Source organism: Durotheca rogersii (genome assembly GCF_024521655.1).
Source record: "Durotheca rogersii strain YMJ 92031201 chromosome Unknown GGS23scaffold_15, whole genome shotgun sequence".
Taxonomy (NCBI): Eukaryota; Fungi; Ascomycota; class Sordariomycetes; order Xylariales; family Xylariaceae; genus Durotheca; species Durotheca rogersii.
The window spans coordinates 106,810-130,263 of NW_026251246.1; the positions used below are offsets into that span (position 1 = coordinate 106,810).

At 56.9% G+C, this 23,454-nt stretch overlaps 5 protein-coding genes across 5 annotated transcripts; 1 reads left to right on the forward strand and 4 right to left on the reverse strand.

Annotated features, from left to right (window-relative positions):
- Positions 1–1,424: 1,424 nt before the first annotated feature.
- Positions 1,425–3,203, forward strand: GGS23DRAFT_117998 (indoleamine 2,3-dioxygenase family protein). Its single transcript, XM_051511049.1, has 2 exons — positions 1,425–1,963; positions 2,032–3,203. The coding sequence occupies exons 1-2, from the start codon at positions 1,521–1,523 to the stop codon at positions 3,086–3,088; spliced, it is 1,500 nt and encodes a 499-aa protein (XP_051370611.1). The 5' UTR covers positions 1,425–1,520; the 3' UTR covers positions 3,089–3,203.
- Positions 3,204–3,810: 607 nt separating this feature from the next.
- Positions 3,811–5,276, reverse strand: GGS23DRAFT_611026 (uncharacterized protein). Its single transcript, XM_051520369.1, has 4 exons — positions 4,683–5,276; positions 4,355–4,556; positions 4,152–4,278; positions 3,811–4,089 (listed from the first exon to the last, which is right to left on the reverse strand). Exons 1-4 carry the CDS (start codon positions 5,043–5,045, stop codon positions 3,984–3,986), a joined length of 798 nt encoding a protein of 265 aa, XP_051370612.1. The 5' UTR covers positions 5,046–5,276; the 3' UTR covers positions 3,811–3,983.
- Positions 5,277–6,193: 917 nt separating this feature from the next.
- Positions 6,194–6,991, reverse strand: GGS23DRAFT_597925 (uncharacterized protein; the record flags this gene model as incomplete). The annotated part of the gene is made up of 3 exons (XM_051518702.1): positions 6,194–6,312; positions 6,381–6,759; positions 6,878–6,991. The coding sequence occupies 3 exons, from the start codon at positions 6,989–6,991 to the stop codon at positions 6,194–6,196; spliced, it is 612 nt and encodes a 203-aa protein (XP_051370613.1).
- Positions 6,992–7,698: 707 nt separating this feature from the next.
- Positions 7,699–10,625, reverse strand: GGS23DRAFT_611042 (heat shock protein Hsp88; the record flags this gene model as incomplete). The annotated part of the gene is made up of 6 exons (XM_051520370.1): positions 7,699–8,311; positions 8,371–8,679; positions 8,826–10,269; positions 10,345–10,376; positions 10,469–10,530; positions 10,610–10,625. 6 exons carry the CDS (start codon positions 10,623–10,625, stop codon positions 8,030–8,032), a joined length of 2,145 nt encoding a protein of 714 aa, XP_051370614.1. The 3' UTR covers positions 7,699–8,029.
- A 1,270-nt stretch (positions 10,626–11,895) lies between these two features.
- Positions 11,896–15,126, reverse strand: GGS23DRAFT_573724 (N-acetylglutamate synthase). Its single transcript, XM_051516698.1, has 3 exons — positions 14,829–15,126; positions 14,506–14,664; positions 11,896–14,449 (listed from the first exon to the last, which is right to left on the reverse strand). Exons 1-3 carry the CDS (start codon positions 14,874–14,876, stop codon positions 12,641–12,643), a joined length of 2,016 nt encoding a protein of 671 aa, XP_051370615.1. The 5' UTR covers positions 14,877–15,126; the 3' UTR covers positions 11,896–12,640.
- Positions 15,127–23,454: the final 8,328 nt, after the last annotated feature.

Genomic DNA, 23,454 nt, shown 5'->3' on the forward strand with positions numbered 1-23,454 from the left:
CAACGTTGAACCCCGCTGCGGCAGCGGTCTCTGCGGCAGGAGACATCTCTCGTTCTCTGAGGCCTACATATGTACACACAGAATGCATTACGCATCTACGCCCCCCCGACGCCAGCTGTACATACGTATACGTAACGTCGCGCTTCGTATCGTGTCGGCCTGCCCTTGACTCCCCGCAGCGTGCTGGCAATTCAGCATTACTGCTGGTGGAGGAGAGGTAAAGGAGAGGAGGAGGAGGGGAGGAGGAGGAGGAGGGGAGGAGGAGGAGGAGAGGAGGAGGAGGAGGGCGAAAAATGCGTGGTTCGGGGTCAGTTCAATTTGGAAAAAGCCACAGCAGGCGAGTTGCCAGCTGCGACTTCCTCAGGGTGTAAGTCACCGTGACGCACTCTGCCAGCGCGGAAGCTGCGACAGAAGCTCGCCGCCGTCTCCACTTCCCAGGGCAGACTTGCCTAATCGCTAGGTACTTTTGCCTGATCGTTGCTGGTCTAATCGCTGTCCGCCGCGAGCGCCTTCGAACCGAATCCTGCGTATTTAGCATTACTAATACCCCCCCCCCCTAGACCGCCAGCGCAAGAGCACGATAAAAAAAGGGGGGGAGGAGGGGGGAACGATCCACCGCGCGAGGGGGCTGGGCGTAGGCGAGTCACGTGCAGTGGCCGGAATCATTCCGGCCACGGCCGGCCTTTGCCGGTTTTGGACGCTGGCAGTCCCACTTTTCCCGTCTCTCCTAATCTCGCCCTCGTGCGCAGAGCACCCAGGCTGAGCAGCATTTACGTAATTCTGGCTCGGTCACATGGCGTTGCTGGCAATGGCCTTACGTCCTCTCGGGGTTTGGCAGCGGTCGGCCGTCCGGAATGCGTCGCTGGTAAGATGAGGAGTCTCTCCCCCCTTCCCCTCTGGTTGGGATGTGTGTAAGTGCGCTCAGGGGGCGAGGGGGGTGAGCCGGGAGGGCGCGTGTCGGCAATGCGACGAGTCCACCTGGTTGCCCAATCCCGTCGTTCGTATTGACGCTCTGCAAGAGCCGATATCTTGACCCGCGCTGCGCCAAGTGCCTCTTATCAGCACGCTGTTTTCGGTCTCGGTGTCGAGGCCGGAACAGTTCCGGCCTCTGGGCATGGGATCGAGCGGGGGGTTCTGACAACGGACAACGCGGACCCCGACTCCGGTCTCGCTCGTGGCCGGAAAAGTTCCGGCCACGAGAGCGTCAGTAAGCAGTCACTGCGCTTAGTCGTCGACTCCGCACTGCTCCCCTCCAGGCCGGAACCATTCCGGCCACGATGTATATTAGCGATCCCGTCTTCCCGCAGTTGTTCTGTCCTGCTTCTCATCCCTAGAAGGTTACCCCTCCCACGAACCAGCTCAGAACCCTCTCTTGTCTACCCCCCCGCCTCTTCTTCGCCCTTCTTCATCCTTCTTCCTCTCCAGATCACTCGCCAAAACTCGAGTGCACTCCGTGCTTGAACGAGCCAAACTAACCCCCCCCCCCCTCCCCTCTTCTCATCGTCGATCTTGAGAAGAAGATGTTTATCCCCAACTCATCCTTCGAAGTCCTCGAGGACACGAAGCCCGATGACACGTCGCTGCCCTCCTTCATGGTCTCGACGACCCGCGGCTTCTTGGCGCGCATGGATCCCATCGTGACCTTGCCGGCAGAGTTTGACGCTGTCGAGACCCTCCTGCGCGAGATGCCAGTCAAGACCCTGTCGGGCGCCCCTGGGTTGCTTGCTGACGGGAGGCTAGGGGATGCCGTGCTGAATAACCTCCCAGACCTGACGGGTGAGGTCGAGAAGTACCGCGAGAACCTCCCGGTGATGAATGCTCTCTACCGCGATTACTCGTTTCTGGCCTCGGCTTTCTTGTTGGAGCCGTGCCACCTGCGCTTCCTCAAGGGCGAGCCGTACGGACTGGGAAGAGCCTTCCTGCCTGCTCAACTATCCCGTCCTATCGTCCGCTGCGCCGAGCTGTAAGCCGCCCCCCCTCCTCTCTCGTTTTTGTTGTCGTCCCCGAGCTCAAAATTGACAACTGGTGCAGTGCCGGCTTCAAGCCCTTCATGGAGTACGCGGGGTCGTACGCGCTCTTCAACTACCGGCTCGAGGACCCCAAAGCGGGCCTCGAGTACTCGAACCTGAGGCTCGTCCGCGCGTTTGAGCACGGTCTCGACCCCACATCCTCGGAGGCCGGGTTCGTATTCGTGCACATTGACATGGTGAGGAACTCGGGGCCGCTCGTCCACGGCGCCATGTCGGGACTACAAGCGCTCGTCGGGACCTCCGCGTCAGAGTCTCCCTCGGCGCGGCAAGAGCGCCGGCGCGCGTTCAACGCGGGGCTGCGCGGCATGGTGGAGGCGATGCGCAAGGTCAACGGCGTGATGGAGACGATGTGGATGAAGTCGAAGCCGCGGGCGTACACGAGCTTCCGGACCTTCATCTTCGGCATCACGTCGCAGTCCATGTTCCCGGACGGGGTCGTGTACGAGGGGGCCAACGACGGCAAGCCGCTCAGCTTCCGCGGCGAGAGCGGCGCCAACGACTCCATCATCCCGCTCATGGACAACTTCCTGCAGGTGCAGATGCCCGACACCCCGCTCACCGAGATCCTGCAGGACTTCCGCCAGTACCGCCCCAGCAACCACCGCCAGTTCCTCGTCGAGGTGAAGCGGTGCGCCGACGAGCTCGGCACCAGGGATTTCGCGCTCGCGCTCGCGATCGACACCGCCCCGGCCGACGGCGAGGAGGAGGAGGCGCAACTGATCCGCGAGTCGCGGACGCTCTGGCTCCGGGCGCTCAACGAGGTGCGCGACTTCCGGTGGCGCCACTGGTGCTTCGCGCGCGAGTACATCCTCAAGCAGACGTCGCACCCGACCGCGACGGGCGGCAGCCCCATCGTCACCTGGCTGCCGAACCAGCTACAGGCCGTCATGGAGGAGATGACCGAGATCTACGGCAGCATCGGCGGCGGCGGCGGCGGCGGTAAGCTCGCGCTCGGCCCCGAGTGCCGCGACATCATGGACCTCGTCGAGCGCCAGCACGACACCCTGAGGAAGGAGGTCGACAAGTACTGCCGCGAGCGCGGCGTCGGCGCCAACTAACTTCCCGCATGTTTTTTTTATAGATTAATCGGCTAGGCTGGCCTCTTTTATCGAGGTCCCCGTGTTATTGAAGGGGGGGTGGGGGACTTGTAATCAAGTCAATGTAGGATCGAGGTAGTTAACATGGTAATATCTCCCATGGTCACCGTAGCACAAGCGATGAGTAGATATGAACGGGTGTGTTCTCGCTCAACGCGAGCCGTGTCGTGTCAATAGAATCGCTCGTAAATTCAACGGGGGTCTGCCTTACCCTTGGGTGTCACGCGTTTGCTCCGGAGTTGGCTGCTATTGTTGGCTTGGGATGTGTTAGTCTGGGATGTGTTGGTCGTTGCCAGAGAGTTGTCCGGCGTCGTCTCACGGAGGGTAGATAAGCAGCACCTCTCTCTACGGCCGATTCCTACGACTTTAGCAACTTGATTTTACTACGATGAGGCGTTGCTGTAGATGGCGTCACGTTGTCAGGTTGAGGGTAGACATTGTCGTTGCTGTTGTGCCACATGGTCTCAAAATGCGGGGAGTGCGGCCGGATGGGTATCTACGGATAGGTAAGTAATATCACGGATATTATAGGCGCAATCTACATATGGAAAGGGGGGCGTTATCAACCAATTGCTAGGAAACCGACCCGTCGTTATAAATAATCAACCCCCTGTCGAGCTGTAGCAAGGTGTAGACAGTAAATAGGCGGATGATGTACTGCAGGATGCCACAGGAGGGACATCGCGTTGAAAGCGGGATATCATTCGCCTTCCACTGCCCACCCGCAGGAAGCATACTCTCCCCTATCGTGTCCCGCGACTCCCATTCCCGTCCCTCTCGCCGCAGCAGACACACTCCCTAAGTCCAGTCAGCACGGCGGCAACCCCCACCTTTTCCGTCGACGACAGGGTGCACGTCACACCGTCCATTTCTCGTAATCTGGGAAGTACCGGTCGTGGATCCGGCTCGCGTAGTCCAGGAGGACGGGGAAGCTCTTGACGACCTCTTGGGAGTCGGGGCAGCTGGAGTGCCGCGTCGCGCGTAAGCCGGGGAGCAGTTAGCAGCAGGGCTACGGGGGACTTACGCGGTGCATACGAGGACCGAGACGACGAAGCCGAACAAGGTCGTGTCGGCGTCGGTGGGTTGGTCGCCGCCGAGGACCCAGAAAGGCTCGGCGGCGCCCCTGGCGCTCTCGGACCGGGACGCGAGGACTGCAGCAGGGCCCGTCAGCGCGGTCGAGAAAGGGGGGTAAGAGGGGGAGGGGGGGGGGGGGGTAGATCGACTTACGCAGCGCGCTGAACCCGTCCCAGATCTCGCGCCGGAACGCGGTGATCTCCTCGGGCGCGAAGCGCAGCGTCCCCTGCCCGCGCAGCGTCGCCGTGACCGTGCGGTAGACGAGGTACCCGACCACGACGCGCACCGGGTACGGCACTGCCGCCAGCACGTGGTCGCGCATCGCGTAGTAGTTGCCGAACCAGCGCTCCCAGGTCTGCGGTGATTAGCGGCGGGACGGTGCGGAGGAAAACAGGGGGGGGAGGTTTCGGAAAGGAGAAAAAGAAAGAAAGAAAGAAAAAAGTCAAAACACGCAGAGGCGCCACCGGCGGCGGGCACTCACGTGGTAGAAATACAGCTTGTCCTCGAGCAGGGCGCGCAGCGCGAGGTCGAGGGCGCGGCGGGGCGGGGGCAGCGGCGCGGCGAGGTCGGGGAGCACGCCGCGGTCGACGAGCGCGCGCGCGATGAGCGCCGAGTCGCCGAGGCGCTGGGCCGGCGCGGACGAGCCCTCGGCGCGGAACTCGACGTAGGGGATCTTGCCGCGCGGCGCCGCCCGCAGCGACCCGCCGCTCACGGTGTACGGCACCCCCGCGAACCGCAGCCGCGCCTCCAGCTTCACCACGTACGGCGACCACACGTGCGCCCCCGCCGCGTCCCACCCGCGGAACACGGTGATGCGCGGCGCTGCGGCGTCCTCGGCGGCCATGGCGGCGTCGTGCGTGGGGTTAAAGACGGGGAGGGAGGTCGGCTAGCTAGCTAGGTAGGTAGGTAGGCGGGAAGGGGACAGGCGAGGGGTGTGAGGGTGGTTAGGCAGTCCGTGGGAGAATCCGTAGGTACGAGGTTGGGACAATGGCAGCGAGGGGCGGCAGGATTGATTCGCGGCGGCGGTGTCGACAGCGAGCGGGATCGAATTATTTAAATCCCGGATGCAGGCTCTAGGAGATAAGTCGGCGGGAACGCGTCGTTACGTCGATCGCTTCTCCTTATCGCAGGCGCCTGTCAGCAGCGGCGGCGGCAGTCTGGCCGCCCAAAGCGCGTGAGGGGGCGTCGCGGAACCGGGATGTTTATGCTGGTACCTGGGGGGTGGGAGGCTACGCACCGTGCCTTTATCTGCCTCGATGCTCAAGTACGTAGACGATATGTACCGACCCGACAACAACAAGCAATGGAGGTGCTGTCGATCCCTCGCGGCCCCCTAAGTAGGCTAGCTACCCGTTGCAGCTCGGCACCAGACATTAGGCGCGAGCGCCGAAGCTGCTGCGCGTCCTCATCCTGTAGTTTCTAGAGGGGGGGGGGGCGAAAGAGAGAGATCGAGGGGGAGGCAGAAGAGAGACCCCGGGAATGCGGCGCGCGTCTCGGCCAAACGATGATGACTCAGATGTGCGCCGCCGAGGCAGCGCTCGCACAATTCGGACTTCTCGACATTTCCGGGGCCCGCTTAAGAGTGGGTGTGCTCCGAAGACACTCGTCTCTCTCGGTCGCATCGTCCGCTTTCCAGGATTCATTGGCGCAAGAACGTGTAGAGGTGCCCTCGAGGAAAGATATCAATTACGTAGGAACTTATTACGAAGCGTATTCGTCAAAGACGAGCTAGGTAGGTGATGTGAATTGGCCAACGGGCGCCCACTTCGAGGCACGTAACGACAGCACCTCGGGTGCGCCACGCAGGCAACTAATTGCTTTGCTCAGCCGACCGCGACAGCCAAAACCCTAGGCTACATAGACATGGAGACCCGAATATTCGTCGACGTTAGAATCCAAGTGAAGATACAGGCAGATCCGAGCTACACCTGCCCACAGCTACCCCTCCACGAGACAGACACACGCACCCATTCCCATCCGCTCCCTGCCCTCTCACGTCACCGGCTCCCAGTGCTTATTGAGCACGTCGACGATGACGCCGTGGTCCTCCTCCGGCTTTAGGCCGGAGACGACGACGACCGCGACGACGCCCTCGACGCCGTGGACGCGGACTAAACCGCCGCCGATCAGCAACCGGCACCAGCGCACGTCTCGCCGTCGGGAAGGGGGAAAGACTTACTCGGCACAGCGCCGCCGTGGATCGCGTAGGCAGCAGCCTCCTCGGGCCCGAGGCCCGCGCGGCGGCGGAACGCGTCGTCGCCGGCGGCGCCGGGGCCGTAGCGGCAGCGCAGCAGCCAGGTGCTGGCGGCGAAGCGCAGGGCGGCGGCGCGCTTGCGCCGGGCCCAGGCCTCGTTGTCGGGGGTGGTGCCGGCGCCGACGGCGGCCTGGAAGGCGACCGTGGCGCCGCCCGCCAGCGCCACCGACACCAGCGTCGGCTGCCCGCGGCGCGCCGCGACCGGCGCCAGCCGCGCGTACAGCAGGTGGCCCAGCTCCCACGCGTCCTCCGCCGTGAACCGCTCCAGCACGAACGTGTCGCACGTCGCCCGCACCACCTCGGGCTGCGCCGGCCGGTTAGACAAGACAATATAGAGAGAGAGAGAGGGGGGGGGGGGGGGAGGCCCGGCGAGGGGCCAGCCCGGGAAGGCCCGCCGGGCCTCTCTGCGCTGCACAACTCACGTCGCTGGGCGGCGCCGGAATCGGCTCCGGGTCCGCGGTCTGCGCTGCGAGTGCCAGGCGGAGCCCCGCGCCGGGCGTCGGGTCGCGCCGGCGGAGGACGGTATCCCGGGCCATCGCAGGTCGATCGATCGTGTCGCGGGCGTCGGCGCGGGACAGTGCGGCGCGAGGTAGGTAAGGGGCGAGCGGGAGGCGAACAAAAATGTGCGAGTAAACAAACTGCCGGATGCCCTCTCCTCCTTTCTGCCGTCTACTCTCGTTCTCGCGGGTGAAAAAAACCAAGTGGCTGCAAGTTAGCTCGGGGTGGTCTCTCGTACTGGGAGAGAGCGAGCTGGCGGGTGCGCATATGCGATATTTTGTTCCCTGCGTAGCTCGCTCGGTTGGCGACGGCGTCGGAGTTATAAAGCCAAGGCAGCTCTCCTACCTGGCCTTCATACAGGAATATCTTCGGGGCCGAAACATCCCGATCCCCGTTTCCTTTACGTCCACCGAATCGTTATTCCAGAATTCCACACGCCATCCGTCTATCCTAATCTCCATAGGGTAGGGTACCCTTTTGTTGGCGCCCCTGTTACATTACTCCGTCTTCCACTTACGCTTCTACCTACGCCAAGGGGTTCCCAGCGGCATTCCTGTCCCACTCGTCGTCTGATCTCGAAGTAAACTTAGCAAAGATAATTCGACTGGGTTAAGATGAGTCTGACGGGCGGGCAGATTATCCCCACCGGCTAGATCTGGAGCGGGAAAAGGGGAGAGAAGCTTACGTGGAACACCGAACCTCAGAGCTATTATCCCTGAGTAACTGTTTATTCGTTAATATACTTAAGCGTACCATTAATTGCCTGGTCTGTCTAAATGCCCGAGGGGTGCTAATCAAGTGAGACAATCCCCTCCCTGTGTCTGTCAAAAAAGTTCTATTCGTCGTGAACACCGCGATGTGATGGTCAATTCATCAAACCCTGGAGCGATGCAAGTTCCTGTGCCTATCAACCAGCCCTCGTCCATGTCGTTAGGCTCTCTAGTCTTTTATTCGTCGTCATCTATATCGTGCAGCAAGCGCGTAGTTACCTTGTCGAACCGAGAGGAACGAGCAGCTGGTCATGAGACCCCCTTGCGCCTGCGCTTGCTCTTGCGGGGAGGAGAACGTATGCTGCTCTAAGATAGGCCATCCTCGTCCGGCTTTGCCGCCTCCGCGTCCGTCATCTCTTCATCCTTGCTGGCATCGGCCTTGTCTGCCTCGGCAGCCTTGCGAGCCTCCTCCTCGGCAGCCTTCTTGGCTGCTTTCTCGGCGTCGAGCTTGGCCTGGAGCGCTTGCCGATCCGCCTCGACCTTGTCAAAGTATCGTTGTGTGATAGGGCCAGCGAGAGCTCTGAGTTCCTCCATTTTGGCGACATACACAGCCTTAGTGGCATCTTCACCATCTTCGTAGAGCCAGTCCTGCGACGTAGCGGTTAGCGCCTGTTATCGTTAAGGGTCAGAGCCTAAATCAGACTCACCTCGCTCTCAGTCAACTTGGCCCTGATTCGGTCTTTCTCGTCGTCGTCGGCGAACGGCGCATACTGGTCGTCCAGCCTGTTCCGGAGGTCGTAGATATACGTCTCCAGCTCGTTCTTCTTCTCCTCGGTGTCGGCGACAAGTTTATCCTCCATGATCATCGCCGCTTCCTTTTCGGCGAGGGCGTTCCTCGCCGCCTCGTCCAAAGACGTGGTGCCAGACACAATAGGCAAGTCGCCCTTGCGAACCTGCTTCTTGACCTTCCTAGTCTTGGGTTTGTCTTGATCCTTCTTATCGTCCGTATCCATAGCCTACAGCTACTGTTAGCGGATATTTGACTCCTCAAGGCGACGAGTCTCTCGTGAAGAAGCGCCCTAGATGGACGACCCAATCCAGGCTTTGTGACATTATGCGGGAGGAGAATAGCACAATCGGGGTTGAGGCGGATGCGACTTACTTCCGAATCCTTCTTGCCATCATCCTTGATTTCCTCCTCAACCTCTTGGTCCTCGACGTAGTATCCATTCTCCACATTCAGGACGCCGTGGATGTTAAGTCGGGCCTTGAGCTTGCAGATCATGAACTCGGTGTTGGGATCAGCCTTGACACCCTTGACGGAGAACCGACCGATGAAAGGTGACATCTTGCCCGGCAAGTCCTCGGGGTTAGCGTATTTTGCCTCGAGGTCGAAGGGCTGCTTCCGGTAGAAGGTCAGGATCTTAGTCGAAGGAAGGACGTTGCCTTTGTTGAATACGGTGAGGCTCGTGTCTTCATCCGGGATGTCGACATCCTTCTCCCAGGAGAATTCGATGGGGTAGTTCACGATGTCCTGGATGGAAAAGTCTCGGACCTTGAAAACGGGCGAGAGGATGGCGCAGGCGAAGGCGCAACCCCGGGCGACGGCTTCGTCTTGGTTGAGCGTGTAAGAAAGCGGCTTGTCGAAGAAAGACTGGATTCGTTCCTTGATAGAGGGAACCCGGGTACCACCACCGACCAACTCGATCACGTCAATGTCTTCCTTAGTCAGCCCAGCGTCAGCGAGGGCCTGCTCTAGGGGCGCAGTGACCCTATTCAGCAGCGGCTCAACGAGGGCCTCGAACTCCTGCCGCGTGACCATGGCGGTCACGTCGACGTCATTCATGAGAGACTCGATGCTCAAGGGCGCCTGTTGGTTCGCAGAGAGCACCTTCTTCAGCTTCTCCGCGGCGGCATCGACGCGGACCATGGCTTTGGGATTGGTCGTGATGTCGATCCGGTACTTGCCCTTGAATTCCTTGTGGAAGTGGCTTACCAACGCATGGTTGAAGTCCCGACCGCCGAAGTGACGGTCGTATGTGGTAGCCTTGATACTCAACTCGCCTTTCCGGAACTCAGCCACGGTGCAAGCATAGTCGGCGTGGCCAATGTCGACGAACACGACACGTCGAGGCTTCTCCTCGGCCGTAGGCAGGTCGAGTTTAGTAATGCCGTAGCCGAGGGCAGCGGCCGTGGTGTCATTCATCACACGGAGAAGCTTGAGACCAGAGATCTCGGCCGCGTCTAGGAGGCCTCTCCGCTGGGCGTCAGTGAACCAGGCCGGCACACTTATGACGATGTCGGAAACGGGTAGCTTCAGCTCATTCTGGGTCGTCTGCTTGATCTTGCTCAGGAGCATAGCCGTCAGCTGAGTGGCTGAGAATTTCTCCTTCTTGCCCATATACGAGACTTCGGCGCCCACTTGACCACCGACGTCGACGAGAGGAGCCGAAACATATTGCTGCTCGATCTGGACGTCGGGGTCGTTGATGCTCCGGCCCGTCAGGCGCTTCAAGGAGCCGACAGTGTTCTTCAGGTTCGAGATTTCCTGGGTCTTGGCCGGTTCACCGAGGTATCGGGACTTGGGTCCAAATCCAACTAGCGAGCTACAGGAGAGGCCGGCCTCGTCAGCACGAAGACGCGCGGGAGGGGAGCACCGAGGAAGGCTAGGGTTCACTTACGGTGTCGCTCTGTTGGAGACCTCATTGGTGATCTACGCAAGTCGTCAGCCCTGTCCACAACCAGAGATTCCTATATATGGGCGGGTGAAGGGGGGATAGTGGAGGCAGGACGGGCGATACGTACGACATCGACACCTCGGTTTCTGGCGACGGCGATGACCGTGTTCAGGGTCCCGAAGTCGACACCTGCGATTTATGTCAGCCGGGGAGTTCTCGCGCCCTGACTCTCCAGAGCCTGCTCGACGCCGGGGTATACGAGACCTACCTACTACGGTACTCATGTTGCCGGAGAAAACGCGGTACGGACGGGAGTAAACAAATTAAAGGAAATTCGTCTGCGGGGGGTCACAAAGCGTCGCAAGCCGTGACTATTTGTGCGCGGGACCGGGCTACGAATCGGCCGTGGCTGGCGAGGAGGGTGTGATTTGTTGGGCAGATATGAGGTAGCAGTATGGGTTGGAGGGACGAAGGGGGCGGGACGGACTGCGCTCAGGCTCGTCGTCTGGTAGTCTCCAGTTGCTGGGGTCGCGTTGACGGCAGAGGGAGGGCGAGAAAAGACCTGGCCTCAGTGGAAAATTGCAGGGTCGGAAAATGCCATTTAAAAGAATAAAAAAAAAAAGCTGCCCGAAGTTGTTGCGAGACGAGAGATCGCAAAAAGGAATTTTGAGACCTCAGCGCGGCGTCTAAGTAGTGCCCCTCTTCTACGGCACGCCCCGGGGGTGTCTCTGGCGCCTCACCGTGGAGCCTTCCCGCGAAGCTTCTGGACATTTCGAGATCCCTCTCCATCAGCACTGGGGAGGTGCTCTTGGCGCTTGGCTGCTGCCCTACACGCCCAGAGTACCTATAGTAGGTACCTAGGTAGGTACCTACCTTAGGTATCTACCTACCCAGTACATACCTGACGTACTGTACCCAACCGACTCCTGTTTAATGTGTTGCTTGAGATGTAGGTATATAGGTGGTTATCTCATTTCGCAGCGTAAGGTATATATAGGTAGGTAGGTAAGTAATGAAAAACGTACCTAGGTAGGTGTGTTTCTTTTACACCTTATGCATTCATCACCATCGTCTTGCGCGCGCTTGCAGACGTATTCGCGGGTGAGGAAGAAGAATACCTACAGGTACCCGAGGTACCCTGAATGAAACGCGCCGCAGCCAGCGGCAGGAGCAAAATGCATCCGTGATCACATAGGTAGGTGCCTCCTATGGATCAGGTACAAGCATGTAGGAGGTAGGTAGGTACTCTGTACCTACATGGCGTATTATCGTCGATATTGCTGACGGCATTACCTACCTACCACCTGCCTAGGTACCTAAACGTAGCGACCCCCCGCTGCCAGATAGGGCCGCGAGGTGCGAATATCTATCGGATATGTCACGTGGGACCTGCTCAGTAGGTATCGATTACACATACGGGTACGCTGAACATCAACTTCCTCGCCGGATCCGGTCCAAGGACTAGGTAACTATATCCACACCCCACCCCTCCAATCCAACCACGCCCGGTCTTTCCCCCCCCCTCCTCCGCTACGACTAATGCCAACCACAAATGGTGGGGTCTCTTAGGTGCTTTCGCATCCTGACCGCCAATGCCAGCCGCCCCACGATTCAACTATTACAAACGACTTCTCGGTATCGTCAATCCAACCCTCGAGATCGATGACACCTAACCATCCTCCCCTGGACGCAGTCAGTCAAATATTTTTTCCCCTTTTCTTCTCTCTTTCCCTTCTCCCCCTTAATTCATTTATTTGATTTCAAAATTTCCCCCCCTGTGGCCAGCGACCCTGTTGCCCCTCCTAGAGTCTGCCCGAGGAGAAAGACCAGTCCGCGAGTTCTACTCGACGTAAAAGTCATTGCGCCCGAGCAAATCATCAAAGTAGAGAAAAGAGCGTGCTTTCGCAGTACATATGACAAAGTATTCTCCCCCCGCACCAAGTCATGAAACAAGATACTAGGGCGGATAGAGTGGGCTTCAATCACAACAACAGTGCCCCCTCCACATACATAACCCCGTAAGCCCGTGCCATCAGCGGCGGAAGCATGGGTATTCGTCACAGGGAAATGTAGGGTTTTACAGTTTCCTACCTAATGTGACAAGCCCGCACATCCATGTTCTGCCTCTAAGAGGTGACCATGCCTAATGATTTGCGCCGGATCCGTGGATGCTCTTAGTTACAGTTGATGCACGTTCATCGTGTTTCCCTCTATCACAAAACACTACGAAGACATCATCATCACATGTCATCATCCTCTTCATTTGACGTATTCGGGGCGTCTTATCGCTCCAACGTGTTTATTTCTTCTTTGACCACGACGGCTCGATACCGCGGCAAACGTTCTGGTAGTCCTGGAACTTCTGTCCGTCGACGACTAGACCCGGAGTCGTCCAAAACATCGCCCAATTCATGTCAGAAAACTTCAACGTGCCTCGCGAACGTTCGAAATACCACTTGTTAACCGGGTTGTCCTTCCTGCTTCTCCAACACACCCCATCCGGAAAGCAGTCCCGGACCATGGCATTAAAGATGATATCGGCCACACCGCCGGCGCCTTGGCTCTTTCGGAGCACCGCAAACTTATCCAGGTAGGGCACGATTCGATTCGGGTTACTGGCTTCGGAGCCGTCCAAGCCCGGGGGCTTCTCCCAGGTCAGCAGGGCTCCTCCCTCGTACTCTCCCGCGATAATGACGCCAGCTAGGTTTCCGTGTATCCTCTTTAAAAAGTGTTCTACGTCGAGCTTCCTGCCAAACGAGTCCTCAATTAGGTTAACTAGCCGAGGCAGATCTATGCAGGGATCAGTCAAGTTGAGGCCCTTCTGTCCCGGTTGGGGCGGTCTCCACGGGGTGACCCGAGGATCCGGTAAGATAGTCAAAGGCATCCCGCGTTTCGCCAAAGTTGTCAACGAGCCGAGCTGGGCCGTACCGGTTGAGGATGTGACGGGCCTGAAACGTTCTGAAGGCAGAGACGAGGACTGAATAGGCTTATCCGTCAAAAGACTATGTATCAGGGGGTTCTGTCCTCGCCTGGTGCCGACAAGAGCCCAGTCGATACTGTCGTCCTTTGGTGCCCTCTCGTTTGCCACTTCCTGCGGCGTAGTGATGACGGCGGAGGATGTCGGGGGGAGCAATGACAGGACGTCCTTGGCCAACTCGGCGTTCTCTAGGTGCTGTATATTGTCTGAACCCGCCGGATTCGACGGGTTCGAGCTTGACAGCGCGGATGCTGCCAAGTCTTTACGAACCTCTTGGAGTTCTTGCTCTAGGTTTAAGAACAGGTATCTTCCAGTCGCTCGGTTCTTTGCGGGGATTCCTCCCAGAGGATCTAGGATGATGAGGCGGTACACTTCGGCAGATCTGGATATGGGAATCATCTGAGAGTCCTGAGGAGTCTGATCCAAAAATTGCAGACCAGATAGTTGACGAGTTAGCGCCAGTATGGCATCGTTTGCATCAACCGTCTTCAGGGCGCAGTTGTCGGCGGTATATCCGAACGAAGGGATAACGGGGATAACTTCCTCCTGTAGGGCGGCCATAAGGTCGTTGGTGTTGCCGACGAAGAGACCGTGTGAAGTAAACGTCAGATTGTGCGCTTTGGCCGAGCTCTTGATGGAAATCTGCGGATCGAGAATCCGTGCCCCCGGCGCATCGTAGTTATCTATGGCCATGGCGATGCGGTTAGCTTGCACGGTGGCGGCGTTCCGCTGTGCAACCTCATTCTTCTCTCCAGCAGCGGCACAGTCGACGACGACAATACTTATCAGTCCCAGCTTCCGGAGTTGGCTGAGGGTCTTGCCCACACCATCTAAAGTGGCGTCGTTGACCTCTTGGGGAGCACGAAACTTGACCAGGGCGACATACAAGGGGGCTTGGATAGCAACATCCCCCTCCGGTCTCGGCCCTTGTACGATATCTTGCTTCGCGACGGCAGCGCCTAGAGTCACGATCTCCCCGACGACAGCCTTTGCCTTATCCTGGCTCTCGCGAGCTGCACGCCCCTTGAATCCGGTTGCGCCCTTCTTCTCCAGCAACGGTATGAACTTGTTCATGTATGCCTTGGCATCTCGCTTCGTGACGGAGGTCTCAAGGACGGACACCAGGAAGTCCTGGGTTGAGGTTAGGACAGGGTTCTAACATTTTCGGATCGGGAGGATCCCTTTACCCGATCGAGACTTTTCTTATGCTTCTGCAGTTCGGATATCGAGGTATACGGAACGGCGAGGGTTACCGGGTACCCACCGCGAACTGGGTAGCTCCGCGCGGGTCGCAACGACGACGAGCTCGAGCCATGTATGCCGGTGCGAGGATTTGTCAACCGCTTCTAGCAGGTTATTAGTAACCGCACGCCTAGCACGTCCACGCGCGACCCGCCAGTGTGTGGTTCGGAGTCTCGCTCGGAGTCTCGCTCGGAGATCGTGCAATGGCTTCTCGTCGCGGCTTCTGACGGCAGAAGGGGGGTGATCGGGAGAGGGCGATCTCGCTTACCGTCAAGCTCGAATAGGCCCTCTTGCAGGCGGCGTGTTGCATTCTCATGGCGCGCGGAGCATCTTGGAGGCTCCAAGGCTCGACGATGGATTGGCAGTGCTACAGCCACATATCGAGGCTGGCGAGTCCCGAGTCGAGGTTATATGGGATTTGAGTAGACACGGGAGAGGGAGGGAGAGGGAGGGAGAGAGCAGAGCCAGGCGGGACACGCCAACGGGGGCTTTGAATTTTGCCTGCCTCCTACACGCAAATTCCGCCACCAGCGAGTGACTCAAGCTCCCCTCCTGTTTCGTGCTCTGGATGGAGGTTTCCCTTCCCTCCCACCTGCCTAGGGTTTTGCCGTATAGGGCAAGGTGGGTCGCAAGTCTAAACCGGGACTGGCCAACGACAGGCGGCAGCCGGCAAGACAATTCTGGGTACCAACCTGCCCCAGAGCCGTCGGGTACTTTCCGCTACTGCGCAGTCGACATGACGGGCACGTACCGAATGGCCCTGGCGGCCGCGCACTTGTACCTAAGAAGCAGGTATCTGGCGAGGTGAGCCGGTGCATGCGGGCTAACTTCACCGCTATCGGCACCCAGCCAGCACCTCCTCGCGTCGATGCTCTGTGCATCTCGACAGCACAGAATGAGGTACCTACGTGACTTATTACCGCCGCTGTACCTCCTTCCACCGCATCCCATGCCGAAGGCCGGCAGTGCCTAAATCACGTACAAGGACGACCTCAAACGCTACCTGTGGCTATCGATAAGCCAGGCTTGTGCTGCCCGCTTAGTCTACGCAGATGGACGATGGACCCCGCCATCGTTGGTGACATCAAGAAGGAAGACTTTTCCGCCTTCGCCTTTTCTCCTTTCCTTCTCCCTCTAGATGTAGCCGCCGCCGGGTTGCCTTTCTTGTCCTTCCCTTGTCCGTCTGTATGCCCCCAACATAAAATCGTCCTCTGGCTGACGCGCTCAGATAATGCCCGGTGTTGAGAAGGTGGGAATGAAAATGAGAAGAAGGGGAAAAAAAAAACACTCCTAGACGGCAAGCCAAGCCAAGCCGGTTCCACCATCGATGCCTACCTATCTTATTGGCAATAATACTTTGCCATGTGATATTAGAACTCCCCCCCCCCCTCCTTTTTTTCCTTTCCTTATCGACTTCTAAGATGTATGACATCCCACCCATGCTCTAACGACTACCTTAGTGACTTAGGGCCAGGTTAGGTTTTCGTCCTGTCGACTCTATGCCAGCATAGGTAGGTATGAAGACGGCGACATGGCGTAAGGCCTAGGCTTTTTGGTGTTGCCATCCTGGTAATTCTGACGCCCGGCATCAGCACATTCACATGTAAAGAGTTTGAGAGATTTAACTACACTAGGCCAATAAGTCTACCCCTTTGCCTACTGCCCGCTATACGTAAAGAATGCCACCGCCCCAGAAAGCCTGTACAGTTAGCACTACCAGCCGCCTCTTCCGGGGAAAAGGCTCGACACGCTCTATCACGAGAGGGGCTTTACGATACAACCAATCCCCGACCACTCGGCGCGCCCCAGACATAATTCTCCGGCTCTTCGGACAGGACGCGGCATCGCTGGTGGTTCTAACAGCCTACTTTCCGTACACCTTAGCCGCAGTACAGTTGCCAACCAGCGTAGCGATACAGTTGTAGCTCGATTTAGGACACATCCGTCTATTCGGGGTCGATGCTGCGTAGCCTCAATCTTAACCCTAAGCCTCGGCAACTGCCGTCGAGATTACTGGACACCGAGCACATAGGTAATAGGATTCCAGCATAGAATTACCTATGGAACGGGCCATGCTTCGCCAACTGCTTACTGTGTAGTCGCAAAATTAAAACGATGCGTGACGTAACTTGATATGAACATGCACCTATATCGGACTCCCCTAACCGCCGCTGGTTGATGGGTAGGATATATGTGGACTAAGGGGGTGGTGGATATGACCATGTGCCTACAAACACGTACGCACACAGCAAGGGAGATTATGGGTAGGTAAACGTTGCCCGGAGCATCCCCTTCGCCCTTTACCGCTATATACACGTCTATGCGGTAGTCATATACGCCATGATACAACACCCCCCTCTGCGATTGCTCAACTCGGTCGTCTAGAGGTGCCTTGAGCGAGCACCGGACCTCTATCTCGTGCGCGTGAAAAGACCGCGTCAGCTCCGGTCTGGTATAATCAACGAGTACGCAACACCCGGTTTCCGGCACTGAGCGCGTCCCGTTTCGCCGCGACGGCCATCGGTGCTTGCTACCAGCCTCCCTACTCCGGTCCACCCGCATCCTCGTAATCCACCGCTCCTCTTAATCCACCGCTCCTCTTCTGCAACCACGGCCACCTTATCCGCCATCACGGTCTTACCGTCACCGCCGGCCGGTCGCTCATTAGGGAGTCATAGCAGCAGCAAGCGAAAGTAGAGGGGGCTAGACTAGAAAAAACAGGCCGATCCCATTCACGTCCGCGGAAACCTGATGGCTACTCGGGGTCTGTAAGAGGTGACTTCAATTGCGGTGGTCGAGGTTGTATGATCCATAAAATCGAGTCCTTCTACCTCTACCCAACCCCTCTCTCAAATCTCCATCCGCCCGTTCCCTTTCACACACCCTATGGGCGGTATCTGCCAATACTTCTCGCCTTCCTCACGACACCCCTTCTGAAGGCACGACTTGCTTCTCGCCTAGGACTGACTGCGCCAGCCACGATGAGTCTCCGATGAAGGCCCCGGGCCAGTACAAAGCAAGGCCTGAGTCGGATATCGTACCTCATCCGCTCACCAACTAAACACGGCCCTTTCCCTTTCTTTTCTTTTTTCGTCCGCTGCCTCCCTCCCCCCTGCAAGAGCAGAAACCGAAGACGACTTTCCGAACATCTGTGAACCCTGAACGCTCGCCAACGAAGGCATACGTGGTGATAACACGTTCGGTACTTCGGGCGTCCCTGGTGGTATACCGGTTGATGGTGAACTAGAGGAACCAGTATCAGACAGAGTGTTTCGACTCAGTCTTGCCGCATCCAAACTCGCACCTCGTCGCCGCATACATCGTTCCTGATGCTCTATAAGGCAGTAGGCAACACACCATTGGAATACGCCACTGTTGTGGCTGACGTCTCGGCCTTCAATATTCTAACCAGCGTTGAGCGTGAGTCGAAGCTTGGACGGAACTAAACTCACCAGCCCCTTTATCCAACTTCTAGTTGGCGCTGAGCGTTTCCATAGCTAAATATTCTGACATCAACTCGGACGCCAAGAAGAGAGTTGTTCTGTACCCAAAGAGGTAAATTGCATAACCATTGGCATTACCTCTCCTTTTCACCATATCTTGCTGGAGCTAGGTGGGCTCACTTAACGTCTAGGACGACTTATTAGGAATAGGGGAGATCGTGGCACTCTGACGAGATATACGAGTGTCGGCATGAACCTCTTCTATAGTCCCAAACTTTGGCTCACTTCTGGGCGGATGTTTCACCTAATGACCTCGACCACCCAGGATGCTGTGAAAAGGAACACAAAACATCGTTGAAGAAGGGTATCCCGCCATTCGCAGAGCTCCGTCTCTGATCTCAATAATACTACGCCCAGAGATAGCAATAGGAATTCAAGACCGTGGATAATGGTGAATGCTATCGCGATAGCCGCAGTGTACGCCGTATACGATCGATTCTCTAAAAACGTGAGAGACGAAGCCTCGAGAATGGTTACGAGCACCGCAGATCGCCTCCTTTTGTTGACCGAGCCTGATGCGCAGAATATGCTGCATCGAGGACATATATCACCTCATATGGCCCTGGACTGAAAGACTAACCTGCAAAGCTACATCAATATCCTAGAGACAGGCTAGGGGTTGGCGCTACGTCTTCCTTCGAGACATGATTTCTTGCAAGATTTCCATTCGTCTTCGGGAACACGCCGCCTCCTGCCTGCTGAAAATTCGGCCCATTCGCCGTTGGATGCAAGCTACTCCCGAAGGGCCTCGCGGTTTAGCGGTTGCCCCATCCGGGTGGAACCAATAGCCATGCAAGTACCAGTGCCGCTAACCTGGCCTCGTATCGGAGATGGACGGGACGACGTGAGGTGATGCGGACGAGGATCACACCGGCATTTCAACAGTGGCATGACGATACGCTGCTACTAGACCTAGACGGGATGGTTTGCCCATCGCTTGAAGCGCACGATACGAGGAAACCAAGAGTTGCGGACGCCTGTAGAAGCTCCTCGTTGATCCTCGGTCAGGGAAGCGCATAAACAGGCAGCGACTTTTGCATGTACGTCAGGCGCTTCAGGTGAGCCCGCTCAAATGAGAATCTGGGTCTTGCGAAGTCGACGGGGTGAGCGACGTTGACGGCGGTTTGATTCAGAAGTTATCAGAAATGAAAACGGGCCGCGGATATCACCTATGCAGGAAGATTCTGGTATAAACCCAAGGGGTTAGGAGCTCCGCCCTCGATCGGTGAACTTGTCCCCGCATAGGCCTCTACCGATTGTTGGCGCCGCCTGGAGTCATTCGTACCAGCGGCTGGATACCATGGGACGAGGATACGGGGCGAGTACCCATATTGCCTCCATTCGTGGACTCCGATCTGAAATGTCACTCTTTCCGGGAGCTATCTAGGCGGCTCGTAATTCTAATGGCGGAACTGAGCACCTGCTGTTTAGTAATTTGATACTTCGTTTGTCGGTGGGCAATTGGCGGCGAAGATACGATGGAAGACGAAGGGCTAAACTTGCAGCTTGATCGGCCCGTGTTCGCGAAATCGAGCCTGTCGCAGGCGTTATCAACGAGTCCGGGGATGGTGGTAATCGCGGTGTAGAGGTTTCTCTGGTTGCACTGAGATCCGTCGCCGATGGGGTATTTATATATGCCTACATATCACGCTCCGTCGTCGGTGAATGTGGTCATGGGATTCGTTTGCAAAGCGGATAGCGTCCAGGTAGTAATCTCTAGTACGAGATCGTGCTGCGTCGTATTTATAATCTATCTGTGGGTATGTAAGTATCCGCTTATTTGCATCTCGATGCAGTCGCGGCGGCCTGATGTATCGAGTAGACAGTACCTGTAAATCACGGCTACTTATACGTGGAAGGAATGTGCCGTCCGAAAGTACCTAGCACCGAAACAGACGTCTCCAACACACACTAATGGACGTTACCCTGTAGGTACCTAGGTACTTACTGACCTGCTGGAGGGGGTATTAAGTGCTGGGCGAAGTGGGGCGCTGAAATCAGCTCTAGGGATTGATTGGTCGGATTAGGTGGCCTAAGCCGGCCGTAAGACGAGTCTATCCCGAGGAGAGAAAGACGAGCGAAACACATCAGCCAAAGGTCGAAAATCACCCAGGCCCCCCCCGGGGCCTTCGGGCGTTCCTGTACCCTATAAAAGACAAGTCATCCTGTCGCTCTCATTGCGTATTTTCTCCTTCTCTTTTCTCTTCATACTTACCTTGGGAGAAACGTCCTCGCTCAAGAAGAAGGGCTTTTAAAGGGGGAAACCTGCATTGCACAGCGCGGAGTTGCCCCTTTTCTATTATCCTTCGTGGATCATAGTTCCCGCAATTTTTGCTGTCTTCAAGATCTGCGTTTTCATTATGGATGTCGCTTCACGCGGCGCTGTGAAGAAGACGGATATCGGTTGGGCATTTCCAGATGGGCCTTGGGAGGATGTGTTTGCCGTCCTCGGGACCCGTATGATAGTAGGCTGGCCTATGAAACGCCAACAGGGCTGTTCTGTGTCCTGCACTTTTCCTAAGGCGAATATAGAAGTACTACTGGGCCAACCGAGCTGCAATTAGAGCCCATAATTGGCCCTTTGGCTTGGTAGGGCCGCACAGTTGCATCGATATTATTACTCGGTGCCTGGTCCTGTGCCTCAGCGTCTCCCCGACCTGGGCGGTAATGCGAGTGAAGTTGCTGTTTGTGTCTGTATCCCCTTCTTTTCGCGAGCGGAACGCTCAGGTTGCACCACTGGTTCGCACGGAGCGACGTGACGTCCAGATGAGAAGCCGGAATGATAATGAAAGCAGGTTTGCGGTGGCGGGCGGCAATTGTGGGCGCGTCGAGTCGATGTCAATCTTTGTTCACCCGATTCCGCCCCTCACGTCGTGTCCGCTAATCGCCTCCAAGAATTCGCATCATCTATCCGTCGATGGCGTCTACGCACCCATGGATACATACACATCAGTACATGAGAGATAGGACACGCGCACGCACACATGCCACACGTATCCGGCGGGGGGGGAAGCAAGGCGCGTTGCTATCTCCAATCGCCGAAGGGATTCCCTTGATGGGTTCGAATTTTGCCTAGTTCACAGCCGAGGAGTTGATGGCGGCGTACTTATTAGTCCCGGCAACCGACGGTCTCGATCCAGTAGCGCGATAACTGTCCTAGCCCACCCCCGGGTGCAGGTCTCTTCCCAGGCCTGCACCGCCTGGTGATTGGGCGCATGAGGTCAGACTGTCCGCGAGCATAGCCACGATTTCATGCATTCCTGGGTCGGAATGCAACCAACAAAAGCCTATCGAGACTGTGCAATCCGAGCGTCGGATCTTGGTCGAAGCACGCTTGGAACGCTGCTTGTCTTGGTGAGCGACGCAGCCAAACAGCTCCTCTTGCCGCCTGCATACCGACGAAGAGGGGTGAAGAGGGGTGATAAGACGGGACGGGAGGAGGAGCGGTCAAGAGTGGGCGAAGGATGGTATAAACCCACGGAATACTGTATTATTGCTTTGTGCGTACATATATGCGCATGTGTATATATATATGTGTGTGTGTGTGTGGTGTGTGTGTGTGTGGGGGCAGGCAAATGCGTATTGTATGGGTGTGAATGCCTACCCATGGAACGAGGCTCTGTCAACAAGCCGGCAAATCACCCAGTTTTCCATATTCATCACACGATCATCTTGCAGCAAGAATGCCGCAAATCCGGGACAACGTAACCAAACGGAATCGCTGCGCTCTTGGCGAGTCTGTTATGAATGGACGGATAGTATTAGTAGGTAATCCGCGCTGGGGTCCCCCTCCTCAGTCTATGACTCAACGGTTAAAAATGGAAGAGATGAGACAGAATGTGTACCGGAGTATCTCGCCCGCTCCCTAGGACCGTCGTGTTGGGGATGCATTGGGGTTTAAAGTATTCTTCGCCCATGGCTTTTTGGCATGGATTTCTCCACGGCCATCGCATTTATCCAGACGTGTTCTTTTCCGCTCAACATATGCAAACAGAACGCGAAAACTGGTAGCGTCAACAGCCTCTAAACAATCCCTCCTAATTGCTTACTTCCTCGCCTCCCCCCCCTTTCCCATGAGGCAGCCCGTTGCGGCGGTGGGAAACATGCCACCATACCTGGGGCTCGTTACCTAACGTGTATACGTAGTATATACGTGCAGAGTGACGGAAGGTAAGCAGGATTTGGAGGGCACATGGATCGCACAAAGAAAGATTGGTTTCGACATTAACTCGAGGCCGGAAGTTTCAGCTAAACCTTGTTAGTGTACATAACTAATACGGGTCCGTCATTTTCACCGTATGTAACGTACGGCTCTTAATTTACCACCAGAGGTACCTACCTGTCTAAGTAGGTTGTATATGCGTATAGGTACCATCTCCCATTCTCCTTATCGTGCAAAACGGTTGGCTGCTAAAGACGGATTATCCATCATACGTAGTATGCATTGTAAGCAACATAACCCCGTCCTGCAAAGATTTGAAAATCATAAGGGAGAGAGAAAAATAAATCCTTCGTCATCTTGTCCCTGTGACATGAGGAGACCATCTCCATCCCTTTCCCTACAACCAATCAAGTCGCCGACAACAAAGGGACAAGCTACCGCGGCCAGCGCTTTCGTCATCACATAAACCATCTTCCCCTCTTGTACCTATGAAGGGGCATGGTCGAGAGCACCTATTGTGTGCTCGACACTGCGCACCCTTCCTATCTCTTTCCGGGGTTGTCCATCTGCCTGTCCTGCTAACTCGCTGTCTCTTCTGACCATAGAGACCGTCGAAGCTCGACAATTCTTTTTACACCCTCTTATTGGATCCCCTCACGGGTTCCCCTGGGCTTTTACGTATCCTATGCGCATCATATTGATTCTGGGTTTCTGTTTCCACGTCAGAGCGGAGATGGCCTCTATCCGTCTCGAAGGTCGGTCCGCCCGGAAACCCACGGACCAGCCGGCGAGCGGCGGGAAGGGGTAGTAGGGATTCTGTGCCGTTTTTCTCACTCTACTCTATTTTCCCGTGGAGGGCGCTGGCCACCGGTCCTCGCTGCTTTCTCACCATCCCGCTTGGCCGTCTCACTATCGGATCCGGCCACGGGCGATCGAAGTTGGAAGCGTTCTAATTTCTGGCATGGATGCCTTGGGTGCCTGGCGGGGATGGGGGAACAAGAAGAAAAAAAGGCTTGCGGAGATACAGGCGTGATGCGGCGCTCTCGTTGGCCGGTTGCTCGCGCTTGGTGGCCCCGCCCCTTTCCGGCTTAGTCTTGGTCTCTTAGGTTGGGGATATGGTTTGTGCAGAGGATGGGGATGCGACGCTCTCCCATGTGGGTGGCTTTTCCCTCTCTTCTCCCTCTCTTTCTCTCTCCCCCTCTCCCTCTGCTACGGCTCCCGTGACAGCT

Excerpts from the sequence above, each read along its gene's own strand:
- GGS23DRAFT_117998 (XM_051511049.1), top strand. The coding sequence starts at position 1,521 with ATGTTTATCCCCAACTCATCCTTCGAAGTCCTCGAGGACACGAAGCCC. Across the intron at positions 1,964-2,031 it reads ATCGTCCGCTGCGCCGAGCT|TGCCGGCTTCAAGCCCTTCA; the intron begins GTAAGCCGCCCC and ends CAACTGGTGCAG.
- GGS23DRAFT_611026 (XM_051520369.1), bottom strand. The coding sequence starts at position 5,045 with ATGGCCGCCGAGGACGCCGCAGCGCCGCGCATCACCGTGTTCCGCGGG. Across the intron at positions 4,557-4,682 it reads ACAAGCTGTATTTCTACCAC|ACCTGGGAGCGCTGGTTCGG; the intron begins GTGAGTGCCCGC and ends TAATCACCGCAG. Across the intron at positions 4,090-4,151 it reads TCGGTCCTCGTATGCACCGC|CTGCCCCGACTCCCAAGAGG; the intron begins GTAAGTCCCCCG and ends GCGGCACTCCAG.
- GGS23DRAFT_573724 (XM_051516698.1), bottom strand. The coding sequence starts at position 14,876 with ATGAGAATGCAACACGCCGCCTGCAAGAGGGCCTATTCGAGCTTGACG. Across the intron at positions 14,665-14,828 it reads GGGCCTATTCGAGCTTGACG|AAGCGGTTGACAAATCCTCG; the intron begins GTAAGCGAGATC and ends ATAACCTGCTAG. Across the intron at positions 14,450-14,505 it reads ATAAGAAAAGTCTCGATCGG|GACTTCCTGGTGTCCGTCCT; the intron begins GTAAAGGGATCC and ends ACCTCAACCCAG.